Source organism: Anoplopoma fimbria, chromosome 11 (genome assembly GCF_027596085.1).
Source record: "Anoplopoma fimbria isolate UVic2021 breed Golden Eagle Sablefish chromosome 11, Afim_UVic_2022, whole genome shotgun sequence".
Lineage (NCBI taxonomy): Eukaryota > Metazoa > Chordata > Actinopteri > Perciformes > Anoplopomatidae > Anoplopoma > Anoplopoma fimbria.
The window spans coordinates 3,576,854-3,591,161 of NC_072459.1; the positions used below are offsets into that span (position 1 = coordinate 3,576,854).

The window sequence follows — 14,308 nt, forward strand, 5'->3', positions numbered from 1 at the left end:
AAATACATCTAGGATCATGAATCAGGTCTCCAGGCAGTACAAACTGTCATTATGATGTACACTGCATGTCGTAATAAAAGACATAAATGAGATCAGTGATGGGAAGAAAACAATAAATGCAACCTCTCCCTGAAATGTGTCAAAAACCACAACCGGCAAACCCATGTAGAATATATTAAATAGTCTTTATTAACAATTAAAAAATATGTAAGAAACTTAACATGATGCACTTCATTGACAATGTCATTATAAAACATTCTTTAAATTATGCAACATAAAACATTGCTATCAATAACAATACATTACTGAAATACAAGTTTAACGTCGATATAAAGTCCAGTAAATGCTTGTAAATTGTGTTTACATTTGTCATAATTTCCATAATTACAAATACTGATGTAAAAATGTTTAATACCTGAATAAAGTTCATTCTTAACGGAAAGTATAGTCCCTGGTGGTTGTACCTGGTAAACTAAAATGAACTGAATCCAACGGAATTTAATAATCATTCATATTTTATCTCACAATTCTAATAATGTATGTGCTTCATTTGAACAAATGCTTTCATTGTGTTTTCATTATAACTAAGCTGCTAAACTTACACAACTATAACAATGAAATGAAATGTTTTTTTATACTGTAAATACAGTTGGCTTCTCTTTGCCCATTATTGCAGGTTACTTCTTCACAATGTGGCACATCTGGAGTCCTGGCATGTCAACGTAGCACCTTCTAAAGCGTGTTGTAGTTGAGGTCACATCAGGAGTCTTTGGGATTCTCCAGGGGAAGCATGTCAACCCATTTCTGTGTACGGGTGCGACACTGGTCCCAGTCGTACAGAGGGCGGTACTGGAAGTGGCGCTGGGCTTTATCTGAGCTGATAGTGAAGGAGGTACAAGCCACGGCCAAAGTGTAACTGTTCAGCAACGGCGTGTAGTTGTATAACGGGCTCATTACCCAGCGGAGCACGTCATTGAGTAAAGCCAGGAACCAGAGCACCAGGGAGGGTATGCGGACCCTCCTGAAGTTAAACGTGGAGAGGAACATCATGTTAAAATCCTCGTAGTTCTTGTAGGGTGAGTCATCGTAGCAGAAGAATGCTTCACCTCCGACTGTCTGCGGTCGATCCCTCAGTGCCCGGGCTGCAAGTACGTGCATCCAGGCCACGTTGCCTAGAAACACAAACATGTAGGTGAACACCAGAGTGCATGATGGAAGAAGTTCTCAAAACATGAAAGGGCATGTTTTCCCAAAGAAAAAGTGGTCAGTTTGAAGAATGACTCCTCTTAATCACCGCTGTTATTCTACAACCTTACACATAACATTTTCCAAAAAACGTCATCGCCTTTTTGAATCTTGAATTATTGTTTTATACCAAATACAGTATAAGGCTGAGGGATAGAACTAAAATTAGCTGCTTTACAGTAAGACGAAAAGTAGTCAGTCCGAACAATGATTCCTGTCAGGGACATATCATTTATTAAGGAACATATACCTGATTATGTAGGTTAGTATTTTAGAAAAAAAATCATGTTTACCCATAAACACCAATGTTTTATGTACGGAATAGTATTAAGGCCAAGCATAAGGTAAAAAATGAGCGGAGGGACGATTTTAAATGCCATAAATAAATATGGAGCAAAAGGGGCCAGGAATAAGTGAACAAAGTTGAAATGTCGAAAATGAGGTCAAACTTTCAGTATTAGTGCAAGAAATTAGAAAAAAATCAACCAGAGGAAGATTTTTTTTGTATTTTGAGATAAATTGAAATGTTAAACTACTAAAGTTGGTACTAAACTGAAATTATGATCTTATTCTTGACTTGACTTCATTGTCAACATTTTGATTTTATTTTTGACATTTTGACTTCATTCTCAAAATGCTAAATAAAAATATTCCTCCTCATTTTTTCCTGGCCCCTTTTGCTCCATATTTATGCCATTAACCAAAGTTGAATATAAAGTAATAATCTCCACTTAAACTAGGGGAAATAAAACCTAATGCTTCACACTGTGACCACATTACACTGACATCAACCTGACATCCAGTGAGTGCAGGCTACAAATTACAAAATATCTACAGTGTCTGATGTACTAACAGAGAACATAAAACATAAATAGATATCATGTATCAACTGTGGATCCTTCTTAGTAGGTTACAGTCCTATAACAACAGCATCTGTTTGGGTACGATACATGTTGACTTCTACTCATGCTCACATGAACTGTTGGTAATACCTAACTTGGTCATAAACTACAACAGCTAATGTTCTGACTGAATGACTTGGCTTAAATATTTCATCAGCACACCTGGAGGGAGATTTATTTAGAACGTGTTCATAGTGTTGAAAAGATTTATGCGGGTATTGTTACGTAACAGGGCCTACTGGGTAGGCCAAAGGTGTGTTAAGGTACTCAAGCTGCATTGGTTAACTTTGATTTGTCTATAAAGTTGTGAATATGACTCACAAAAACAGTGATCTTACCTGCATAGACCCGTCCATGTTCAGCGTCATCTGGGACACCCCCGACCACCAAGCCCCCCCTTTCTAAAGCCAACTTGTAGAAATCTTTGAGCAGCTGGTGTCCCTCGCCATAGATCCCCGTCGGCCTCAGAGAGCATGTGTATAAACACTTTCCACCCTTCACCTGGACAGCAGACAAAACCAAGATTCAGTGTTAGGAAATCCGACAGGAGGCAGAGTGATGAATAAATACATAAACAGAGCGGTCAAAGGGTTCCTTTCTGTGGAGTTTGATTGTAAAAAAAAAAGATTTACATCACAGCAAAGCCACAAGGGGATGATTCAGAATTTGTGTGGCAAAGAAGTTTCCTCATCAAGTTTTACAGTGTGTTTACCCACTCTTAATTGTGCCTCACTTAAAACAAATTGCTCTGATGTCCTTAGAGAACAACAAATATCTCTGTCAAACATCATAAATCATAACTACACAACTGCATTAAACACTGCAGTGCTCCATAATACAGCAGCGAGGCCCCTAGTGGAAACCAGGGAAATAGCAGGGAAATAGCATACATCTGCCCAACAGGGCAAATATGAGAAAATGAACTATAATTTTGAAGTAATTGCTCTATACTGACAGACTGATGTAACATAATTCATGAGCTGTAATGGCTCTGGGATCAAAAGTTGGGGTTTTAATGGGTTTAAGGCACAGTTTTAACTTAAATTAAAGAGTCTGAGAAAAAAAACCTCAAACTCTTACAAAATATATTCCGTACGTATTAACACAGACAAAGTAATAGAAAAATGAAGGAGCCAAAAACGTCCCAAGAGAGGCACAAGGGTTAAACCATGATGCAATACATTATGCAATCTAATATTTAGCATTTAAGTACACAGTTATAAACATTTTTACACAATATGGATGGCAATAAACATTCTTTCTATTCTGCATCTGTATCATTATGGTGTTGTTTTTTTGTTTTGTTTTCTCAGTCTGTCTTTAAAGTTTACTGGTAAAACGTGCTTTAAATAAATCCGGCTCAATAAAAACACCATAAACCAGATTACTGTTAGGCTTAACGTACCTTGGTGCCATTAGCTTCAAGCACGATTTTCTCTGCCTTTGCCTTGCTCTTAGGATAGGCCATCGTGTGTTTCACTTTGTAAGGTGTGTCTTCATTGCCCCTGCAGAGAAAGAGTTAAACATTCAGAAGAGGCTCGGGAGAAAACATGAGAGACATTTTTTATTTTATCTGACGCCTAACAGACTGTGGACAGAAATGGAGCGAAGGAATGAAAGATAGAGAGGAAAATGAGGCAGAGCGAGTCTTTCCAACAAGATCAGACCAAGATTGATTCTTTCACTTTGATATTGTGAATATTGTTCTTAAGTACACACAACACGCACACACTATCTGGAGGAATGTCATGAATGACGCTCGAAGCGCTGGATGCTGGACGTTTTCCACTACAACTATTTATTTGACTCCGTCCTTTAAGATCCACATATTTTACTCTTCATAACGGGTCATACCACTGTTGTTGTACATTTTAATCCAGTTACTACCAATATACAAAATACATATAGTAAAAAAACCAATAGTTTGATAAATATGCTACTTTTTTTCCCCTTCTAAGCAAGTCAAGTATTTCAGTTTCCTGCAAATATCATTTAAATCTGTGAGTTGAGTTTTTAAGATATATTACCAACTGGAAAACAAACCAACAGAGAGACAAAAAGGAGCAAAAACAATGCCTACTTTGATGGACATAAAATGTCAAATTGAAATTTTACATTTGTTAGTAATCTAAATGTTATGTATTTAGAGAGGCTGGCCAGAATCCAAAAGCTGGTTTCTCCGTTCCGCACATATCTGTAAATAGTCTCACAGTGAGACAAGTCCCGTCACTCCCTTAAAATGTAGTAAATAAACACAGTGCATGGAGTGAAAATAAGTGGTTGTGTAATCATGCAGCTCTGACAAACACCTTCAGGGATGTTTCAGAAAACAGGTATACTGAGAACTCTGAGTTCCCTTAGATGAGGGAAACTGGTCCAGTAGGTACCTCAAACTCTGGGTTAGTTACCGCGGTAACCTAACATGCTCTCATCTCAAACAAACCCTGAGATTCTCTCTTACAGAGCCAGACACACTTTTATCTCCTCATTGATTCAGTATCAAAGATTTACTGTGTGTCAGAATTTTAGATTGATACTTTGGATTATCTGAAGTTGTTGCTTTTATGTGAGTCTGAGATTTTTTCCAACAGCTGTTTTTGCCCTCACATTCAAATATGACACAGCATCAAGTCTCCCTCAGCTCAGAATAAAACCTCTGCATGTCCTTCTCTTTCATAACGCTGTGACTCTGCACACAACACAGCTGTCTGTTTGTTAGAGAAGCTCCACTAACGTGTTTATTGCACATAATGTATTTAAGAATATATCCTTTTTCAAAAGGTAGCTGGACGGTGGTGCAGCTGCAGAATGTATTTTGAAATATTTTTGATTTTAATAGGTGTATAGTCTGAACGTGTTGTAACATCATTTCAGCGACTGGGTTTCAAATTACTACCTTTGTTTAAGTAGCTGAACTAAAGCCACAGAACGCTGTTGAGCCAAGATCCCAACGGATGTTTCAAATTTAAAATTGACTGCATTTCATCCTTTAAATCCTTTAAATCCCCTTGAATGTTACTAGTGGATCAGAATATGTCTTTGATATTTATATCTTTAAATCTTCAACTAAATGTTTGATCTTCAGTTATCCCCCTGTGTTTTGTCCCCATCAGATTAAAACTGAACAAATATATCCTAAATGTAATTAATACACTAATATACTGTCACATTCCACCAGTTTCTAATCCACTGGAATAAGAGGAAATTATAAACACTGAATAAAACTTTATCGTGTTCATTTATTGACATTTCTCCCCGCTCTTTTTTAAAAATGATAAATGTGCACAGTCCATATTTACATGCATTAATATGACTACGTCCACTGGATTAAAATGGATGTTGTGCCTGTTATTAACCCGCTGCCAGGGTGAATCATTGCATCAGAGCTCCATTGATGATGGAGTTTTCCACAGAGTCAGCATTTGTTAAAATGTGCTTTCTGAAATAGGCCTCTGCAGTGAACTCTCTGTGTTTGCCCTTTGCACAATTGTTTTATCAAATGCTCCTCTGTCTTTCAGCGGAGAACAATGCTTTGTTGAATTACACAAACTTCCTCAGAGGCAGAAACCTATTCTTGCATATTAGCATGTCGTAACACGTGTCTGACATTCCTGACGGTCTCATGCAAAACCTTACCGACGGACAGTAAGAGAGTGAGTCTTTGAAGGCCCCTTGCTTATCACACTAGGGTGCTGGATACTCCACCCGATCCTATCTATTCTTAACTGGCCATCTTGTTTTCCATCATGGTGCATTCAGGAGATAAAAAAAGAGAAAGAATACAAGATAGTAACCAAAGAAACGCACCACCCGAATTTCCCCCATTGGGATCAACAAAGGAATATAATAATAATAAGTAACTGCCGGAGCCAGAGCATTTCTGAGTGTAACCACCTGTGCTCGGTGAGGAAAACACTCGGACTTGTACACTTGTTTACTTGGCAGAATACAACTAAACAGAGACAAGAAAAAACTGAATTATATATTTTTTGAGCTTCACCTGACAAATGCGTCTCCGTCGACGTTGGGGCCAATCACCTCCATGCTGCTGGTGTAGACCAGGCACTGGATGCCACACTCCACGCAGGCGTTGATCACATTCTCTGTTCCTGAGCAGAAAGAAAACTGTTAAGTCATCTGAGAGACACAGGGAATATTGGGGCTGGATAGATCAGACTACATTTCATTGCGTAATCCCACAAAGCCACAGGACTGACTTTGACACAGTTGGATTATTTTCAGTGCGCTTGCAGACAAATTCCAGGTCTATATCCAGCAAAAAAGGATGAGGATGAAAGTCTTGAAATTATAATTGGTCACATAAGGAGAGGGTCAAGGAAATGAGTTCAAACGAGAGAGCCACATGTGTTCTGTTTAGATGATATATGAAGGAAACATGTTTTTCTAAAACCTGGTCTCAATTATGTAAAAGTGGACCGATGGTGGAAACAAACAGATCATTGAAAAGTGGAAGAAAATAATACTAACAGTAGTTTTAAAGGTTTTTCCAGTTGTCCAGTTTTCAAAAATAAGACTTTTAAAAATCTTTAGGTGGCCTGAAGTTTAACTTTGGACATAATAATAATAATAATAATAATAATAATAATAATAATAATAATAATAATAATAATAATAATAATAATAATAATAAAATGTTGAATAAATCAGGGTATGAATAATCTGTGAGCCGACTCCTCTGTAAGAACCCCCAGTTGATCACTTACATTTAGACAAACCCTTAATGTATAACAATCTTTCTGAAATGTCATGTTGAATATGCTAATGAGGCATTATCTAATGGTAACTTTAGGTGAATTTAGGAGAAATCTACTGACGCAAATTGACAAAATCTCTAAATTGACCGGTGCATGAAAAACATTGTTTTTGCACACAGTGTCTCTCCTTAACCAGACAGAACTGAACACCCAGGCCTGTACAGAGCACCTCCTTAAAAGGTAACTGATAATATAAATACAAATATTATTATATTTTTGAAGTCGAGGATTTGGTTTCACTGCTAAACAAACAAGAGTTAGATTCCTCAGCCGGCTCTCAGCTCTTTGATCTTCGTACAAAAGCAATCAGCTGCTAGTCCAATTGAAATAATAACTTCAAGGTCCAACAACCATCTGTCTTTTGGGAGCGGTCCTAAAAGACCCTGAGACCTCATTCTGGTTCACAGGAGGGTTCATGGCCAGAAATCACACAGCCTTTAACGTCAACGGTAAAATAACTTCTGACCGGAAACGTCTAGTGTCTAGATACTTCATAATGTTCTGAACTCTTTTACTTAGTAAAGTTAAGAGTCCTGCACCTGAAATTCCTACTAATTCTGGGAGGAAGAGTGAGTTTATGTTTCTGAGGCTGAAGAAGAGGGAGTTAACATGAAACCGACCCTGGGGGAAAAATATCAAATTCTTGTCATATTTCTAAGCCAAAGGAATGTAAACCGAACCACCCTCAGAATCGAATCACTTCTTCGGTTCTTCGGCTTAACCCATCTTTATAGGTTTCATGACTTTAGTACAACATTAAATCCTATTTATATCAAAACATTAACAACTTCCAAACAGACGTGAGTAATTTATACATTCAATTCCAACAGACTTCAGCTTACTCTCCATAAACAGATGACAAAAGTGTGTTTTGTCTATCTGCTGAATCACTGCAGCCTTTTCAAGGCCAGACACTGACTATAGTCTACTTCAGAAAATTTGAAAATTGCGAATGAACATTCAATGTCCGGGACCAGAACCACTGACTATCTCTTGTGAATAGAAACACTGTCTGTTGTTGTTGGTAAAAAAAAAGCTGCTTGTGAATTATACCTGATTTCCTTTCTGTATTTTTGAGAGTTGAATTCCTGTCAGGCTGAAAATAATCCCCTCAAACAGCATTTATACAATCATGTGACACCTGAACTCCCCTCTGAAACTCACACTAATAGGATTAACCAGTTTAGAGCAGGATGACCTGACATGCTTTTTCACTGCATAGAGAAACTCTACCAAACATCATATTACATAATATGTGATGAAAACTAGCCCTTTATCATGGTTGGAGTATGTGTTACTCCATAAATGGGCAACATGACACACAATGGAGAATATTGTGTCAGCATTCACCAGAACTTAAACATGGGTGAAGTCATGTCCTTGAAAATCATCCCAAACAGGAGAAGGCGTGGGTTTCCTCTTTTTTCTGGTTTCCTACAGTAAAACATTCATAAAACTCATTCACCCGGTGACGTTTCCTCCCCTTGAACTCTCACCTGTGACGTTGACAGAGACGATGAGGTTCTCCGGGACTTTGTGCCAAACGTCCACCAGGCTGGCTGTGTGGATGACCACTTCAGCGCCCCGGGACGCCTCCAACACGCTGCTGTAGTCCGTGATGTCGCCCTGGATGACCACCACCTTCGTCCGCTCTGAGGGAGGAACAGGAAGACATGAAGTCAAAACTATCTAACAAAGCGTGAGAAGAATTAACTCTCTGTGTCTGTTTGCCAATAGCAACATTACAAAACTCTCTTTGGAACATTGCCTCTTTTTTCCAAAGAATCTTCAATCGTCGTCTGTCATTGTCAACGTCATTTTAAACGCTCTCGATGGAGCAGAAATTCATCAGTATTTGAGGAGATACCTGGAATGACCTGAAGTGTTTCAGATGAAAAACCGTTGTCACAGCGGAGTCAATTAACTCTTTCAACACCAACCTATTTAAAACTGCTCCTAATCTGTGATTCATCATGTAATAATCAACGTGATGGCATTTTGTTTTCCTCTATATCACCTTTTGTTTTACTGTTACTGTTTGTGTTTTTCCAATATAAAGTGCCTTTGAGTACCCTTTAAAGCACTATACAAATACATTCTTTTAAGTTTATTATCATTATTGTTATATAAATGTACTGCATTGTTATTTATTATTAAAATAATAAATCCTACACCGTCAAATTGTAAAAAATCCCTAAACAAATAACAGGAATTACAATTCAATAGGAAACCTTTTAAATGCAGCAACAAATTGGTCAAAACTTAAACAGGAATTAGAATTCCAGTTTATAATATATATAGTTTATAAACGCGTCACTATCGGTGCATTCCTTCCACTGAAATGAAATGAAATGAATTTTTAAATAAATATCATCATCACGTTTTTCTGGACGTCTTCTTTGTGGGATCTCAGAATGTTTTTCATTCAGGCAGCGATGCTTTCTCTCCTTATCAGTTATGAATGTCTAGCTCTGGTGGTTTACCTTCGCTCTCATGCACTGTCCTTGAAAGGCCGTCTGATAACGAGTGAAGACTAAGTCCTTTACTCCTTGTGGAGACAACATGGAAAAAGGGTCTTGACTCTTGAACAGTGAGTCAGAGATCCTGTTGAAACTCGGATACTCCTTCTGGAGTTTGCGTCTGTAATTTGACTATTTAAAGTATTTTAATTACAGATGTTCTCAACGATTCAAATCAGCTCAAATTTCACACGAAAACACAATTAAACATCTTGTTTTCTGTGAGTCCTGCAATGGGCGTCGCTGAGACTGAGCTCTCCTGTTACTGTTAGCTGATCCGTCAGGGGACCGAACCAACAACAGCCGGCCTCAGTCCTCCCCAACAATAAATAATGAGAGCTCAACAAAGCATTTTCCACTGCAGCATAGGAGGCATCATATGTGGTTGAGCACATTCCCTTCAGGGACAAGCAGAAAAAGTGTACTGTTGTTGAAAAAAGAAAAGAAAATGGCTTGGATATTGATTAATTTGCATTTTTCAGCCCACGGAGAAGGATGCCTGAACATGTGAGAGCATGAGAACGCCCTCAGGTCACTACAAACAAAGGTTTTGGCGGTGAATGTAAACTGGTTTACAAAGAGTCAAACAGTTATACCATCTTTATCCTGGAACAGGAAGTGTGAATGTTCACAGCCCAGGTGTCAGCTCTGCACACTGACCCGGTGATCACTCAGCATGTGAGGGAAATGATGTTAGCGTTTCCAAGTAGACACACAGAAATTCAGCTCTAGTGAAACGCCCCATAACCACACTGACAAAGTGACAGAAACATGACGTGACAATGGGGCCCCTGGACACTGGCATGTAAAGGGCCCCACCCCTCCGACATAAAAACAAGAGCCACAGGTTCAAAAGGGAATATTTTCCATTTCTTTTTAGTTGTTTTGCATTCTCTTTTAGTTGTTTTGTATTCTCTTTTAGTTGTTTTGTATTCTTTTTGGTTATTTTGTCTCTCTTTTAGAATGTTTGCATTCCCCCTGAACCTGTTGGGCCCCTGAGCCTGTGACCTGCAGTCTCCTTCAATAATCAGTCCATGACTTATTATCAAGTTTTTATCAGTATCACAGTTAACTGATAGGACTAAAGTAGGTAGATGTACAGTACCAGTCAAAAGTTTGGACACACCTTCTCATTCAACTACTTTGAAGAATCTAAAATATAAAACATATTCTGGTTTGTTGAGCATTTGTTTGTTTACCACATAATTCCATATGTGTTCCTTCATAGTTTGGATGTCTTCAATATTAATCTACAATGTAGAAAAAAACTAAAACTTGCAGTATTTTGTGTTTTTGTGGTACTCTGTGGTATTGCAACTTTTACTTAAGTATATTTTAACATGCAGGACTTTTACTTGTAACAGAGAATGAAACATATTTAACATATAAGATCTGAGTACTTCTATCATATCTAGCAGCTCTAGAATTAGGGACATTATAATAAATAGAATAAGTTAGTTATGATACAAAATTATAGTGAGTAAATCATTATTGGATGGATTACTCTGTGATAAGTCGTACTTTACAAAAGGTTTATATGTTTTTGGTAGTATATACAGCACCAGTCAAAAGTTTGGACACACCTTCTCATTCAACTACTGTGAAGAATGTAAAATATAAAACATATTCTGGTTTGTTGAGCATTTGTTTGTTTACCACATAATTCCATATGTGTTCCTTCATAGTTTGGATGTCTTCAATATTAATCTACAATGTAGAAAAAAACCATTGAATGAGAAGGTGTGTCTAAACTTTTGACTGGTACTGTAAAGAGAAACCCAAAAAACCAAATGAATTACACCACAAACATACAGTCGGAGGGAAGTTGCATCAAGCCTTTCAATCATTAGGAACCATTCGTGTTTTCTATTTAAAGATGACAGATAATGTTCTACATGATGAACCCAGCAGCCTGAAGTGAAATAACAGAGACACAGAGCTGTGAAGGAGACACCAGACATGAGGTCAGCCCTTTACATAATCCACAGAGAGTCTTACCGGTGCTGAGTCCGTTCAAACTTAAGTCTACATGTTTGTCAAACACCCGGATCTCCGACAGCTGGTCCTCCTTCTCCAGCAGAACCCGCAGCAGATGCCGGCCGAGGAAGCCGCAGCCTCCGGTGAGCAGGTAGACGGCAGCAGACATGTTGAGGTGACAGCAGGCTGCGGTGCTCTGCAGCCTGCAGCCCAGCACGCAGACACCTCACCCAGAGGAGGAGGAGGAGGAGGAGGAGGAGGAAGAGGAGGAGAGAAGGCTGCACTTCTTTTCCTTTTTTTTGTGTGTTGCAAACCTTTATTGGTGCAATATATGAAACACACGGGGGTGGGAGTGTCTTCAGTTTATTTCTGACAGAAATCTGATTAGAGTAAAAAAGAAACATATGTGGTTATGTTTAGGAAAAGATTATTACTCTTTTCCTAGCATGTGGAAAGGAAATGTACTAAAAGTATTTTCTTTTAACTGTTTACTGGAACTGTTTACTGGTTGCTATTTTACTGGTTATATTATATATATTTATATATATATATATATATATATATTTATTTATATATATATAAATAAGTTTGGACACACCTTCTCATTCAACTACTTTGAAGAATCTAAAATATAAAACATATTCTGGTTTGTTGAGCATTTGTTTGTTTACCACATAATTCCATATGTGTTCCTTCATAGTTTGGATGTCTTCAATATTAATCTACAATGTAGAAAAAAATAAAAAATAAAGAAAAACCATTGAATGAGAAGGTGTGTCCAAACTTTTGACTGGTACTGTATGTGTATAAATAAATAGAAATATATATATATATATTTATATATATATATTTATTTATATATATATATATTTATTTATTTATTTATATATTTATTTATATATATATTATATTATATATTATATTTATTTATATTTATTTATTTATTTATATATATATATATATATATATATATATATATATATATATTTATTATATATATATATATATTTATTTATATATATATAAATAAGTTTGGACACACCTTCTCATTCAACTACTTTGAAGAATGTAAAATATAAAACATATTCTGGTTTGTTGAGCATTTGTTTGTTTACCACATGATTCCATATGTGTTCCTTCATAGTTTGGATGTCTTCAATATTAATCTACAATGTAGAAAAAAACTTTTGTGTTTTTGTGGTACTCTGTGGTATTGCAACTTTTACTTAAGTATATTTTAACATGCAGGACTTTTACTTGTAACAGAGAATTAAACATATTTAACATATAAGATCTGAGTACTTCTATCATATCTAGCAGCTCTAGAATTAGGGACATTATAATAAATAGAATAAGTTAGTTATGATACAAAATTATAGTGAGTAAATCATTATTGGATGGATTACTCTGTGATAAGTCGTACTTTACAAAAGGTTGATATGTTTTAAATACGGTCTTTATCATTGGTAAATCATAATATTTGGTAATAAGGTAGAAATAATAAAGTTTAATGGATTTTCTCACTTTCTAATAAGACACGAAGTGTGGATTGATACACATTGATAATGAATGAAGGCTTTTAATGATTAAGCTGGAGTTTATTAATAAATGGAGCCAGATTGTCTGCAGACCTTTCTTAGAAGACGTACATGCTCACACAACCTGGCAACGCAAATCTTCTACTAATTGCTTGTAACTGATCTACTTTAGTCTTTTATTTATTAACCATTCATAAAAACATAAGTTTAAACTTTTATCCCCAAGTTTGACAGTGCATGCACAAAATGGAGCAGCTTTTTCTGTTTGTTTATTTGACTGTGCAGCAGATGAATGATTTATAAGCACATCTTGATTTATTGATACATCCACTTTGGTGAGGACCCAATATTAGTGTGTGTGCACATGAGGTTGGTATGCACTTGAAACTGTATTTGCAGTGGTGTTTCAGCTGAGTCCACTTTAACCGACCAAACACCCAAAGCCACTGAAGCCCCAGTAGTATACTTTTTTTCTCATGAGAACAAGATGTTATGATGTGTAAACCAAATATTGTGGTGAGCTATTAGCTTATGAAAACAACATCCCTACCTTGTAATAATGAGTTATTAAGAGAGAACTAATCATTTGATAATGTTCAAGGGCTCCATGGTTTAGAAAAATCTGTATAATATGAAAAAAAACAGTATAATGTAAGATACAACCTTTAATCAGCCCAATTTAATTGTCTATAATAATAATAATAATAATAATAATAATAATAATAATATACTTAAGCCAATTTAAGGGCCAAGATGTTCTGAGATGTAAAATGTTACATGCTTTCTCCATTGACTGATATTGACTTTGGGTTTTGCAAGGATAAATATATATCCCCAAATTGGATGAAATTTACTGACAAACATCCTGATTTCACTCCATATATGAGTTACCTTTAGTCCCACAAACTGTCAAGGCCATTAGACACAATCAGGTCACACATTAACCGAGGATGACTGATCCGTTTATCAGACTTTGAGCAGCAGAAGACTCTTCACATATGCAGTTCTCCTCCCCGAGACCTGCAAACATACTTTATGTTTGAAATCAGGTTCTGTTCTAAAAATAAACACACTTATCACTCACCGGCATTTTTATTTGCCAAGATCATAGTGTATTATAATACTCATAGTTAATAATATGAGCATATAATATGAGTAATAGATTATAATCTTTTCATAATGCATTATAATCACTGTTATAATGCATTATTATGTGATCACTAGTCAACACACAAGAGGTTGTTAAATTCAATTTCACTTTACTTGTAAGTAAAGATGTGAACACCTTTATTGACATTTCATGAATAACCTGTCTGTATGAGTAGCTGTTCATTTGTACAACAGTCAGAGTA

At 36.5% G+C, this 14,308-nt stretch overlaps 1 protein-coding gene across 1 annotated transcript; it reads right to left on the reverse strand.

Annotated features, from left to right (window-relative positions):
* Positions 1-188: 188 nt before the first annotated feature.
* Positions 189-11,629, reverse strand: hsd3b7 (hydroxy-delta-5-steroid dehydrogenase, 3 beta- and steroid delta-isomerase). Its single transcript, XM_054607711.1, has 6 exons — positions 11,440-11,629; positions 8,419-8,574; positions 6,148-6,256; positions 3,553-3,652; positions 2,486-2,648; positions 189-1,172 (listed from the first exon to the last, which is right to left on the reverse strand). Exons 1-6 carry the CDS (start codon positions 11,585-11,587, stop codon positions 760-762), a joined length of 1,089 nt encoding a protein of 362 aa, XP_054463686.1. The 5' UTR covers positions 11,588-11,629; the 3' UTR covers positions 189-759.
* Between the last annotated feature and the right edge of the window lie 2,679 nt (positions 11,630-14,308).

Excerpts from the sequence above, each read along its gene's own strand:
- hsd3b7 (XM_054607711.1), bottom strand. The coding sequence starts at position 11,587 with ATGTCTGCTGCCGTCTACCTGCTCACCGGAGGCTGCGGCTTCCTCGGC. Across the intron at positions 3,653-6,147 it reads GACGGAGACGCATTTGTCAG|GGGCAATGAAGACACACCTT; the intron begins GTGAAGCTCAAA and ends CTTTCTCTGCAG. Across the intron at positions 1,173-2,485 it reads ACATGGACGGGTCTATGCAG|GCAACGTGGCCTGGATGCAC; the intron begins GTAAGATCACTG and ends TTGTGTTTCTAG.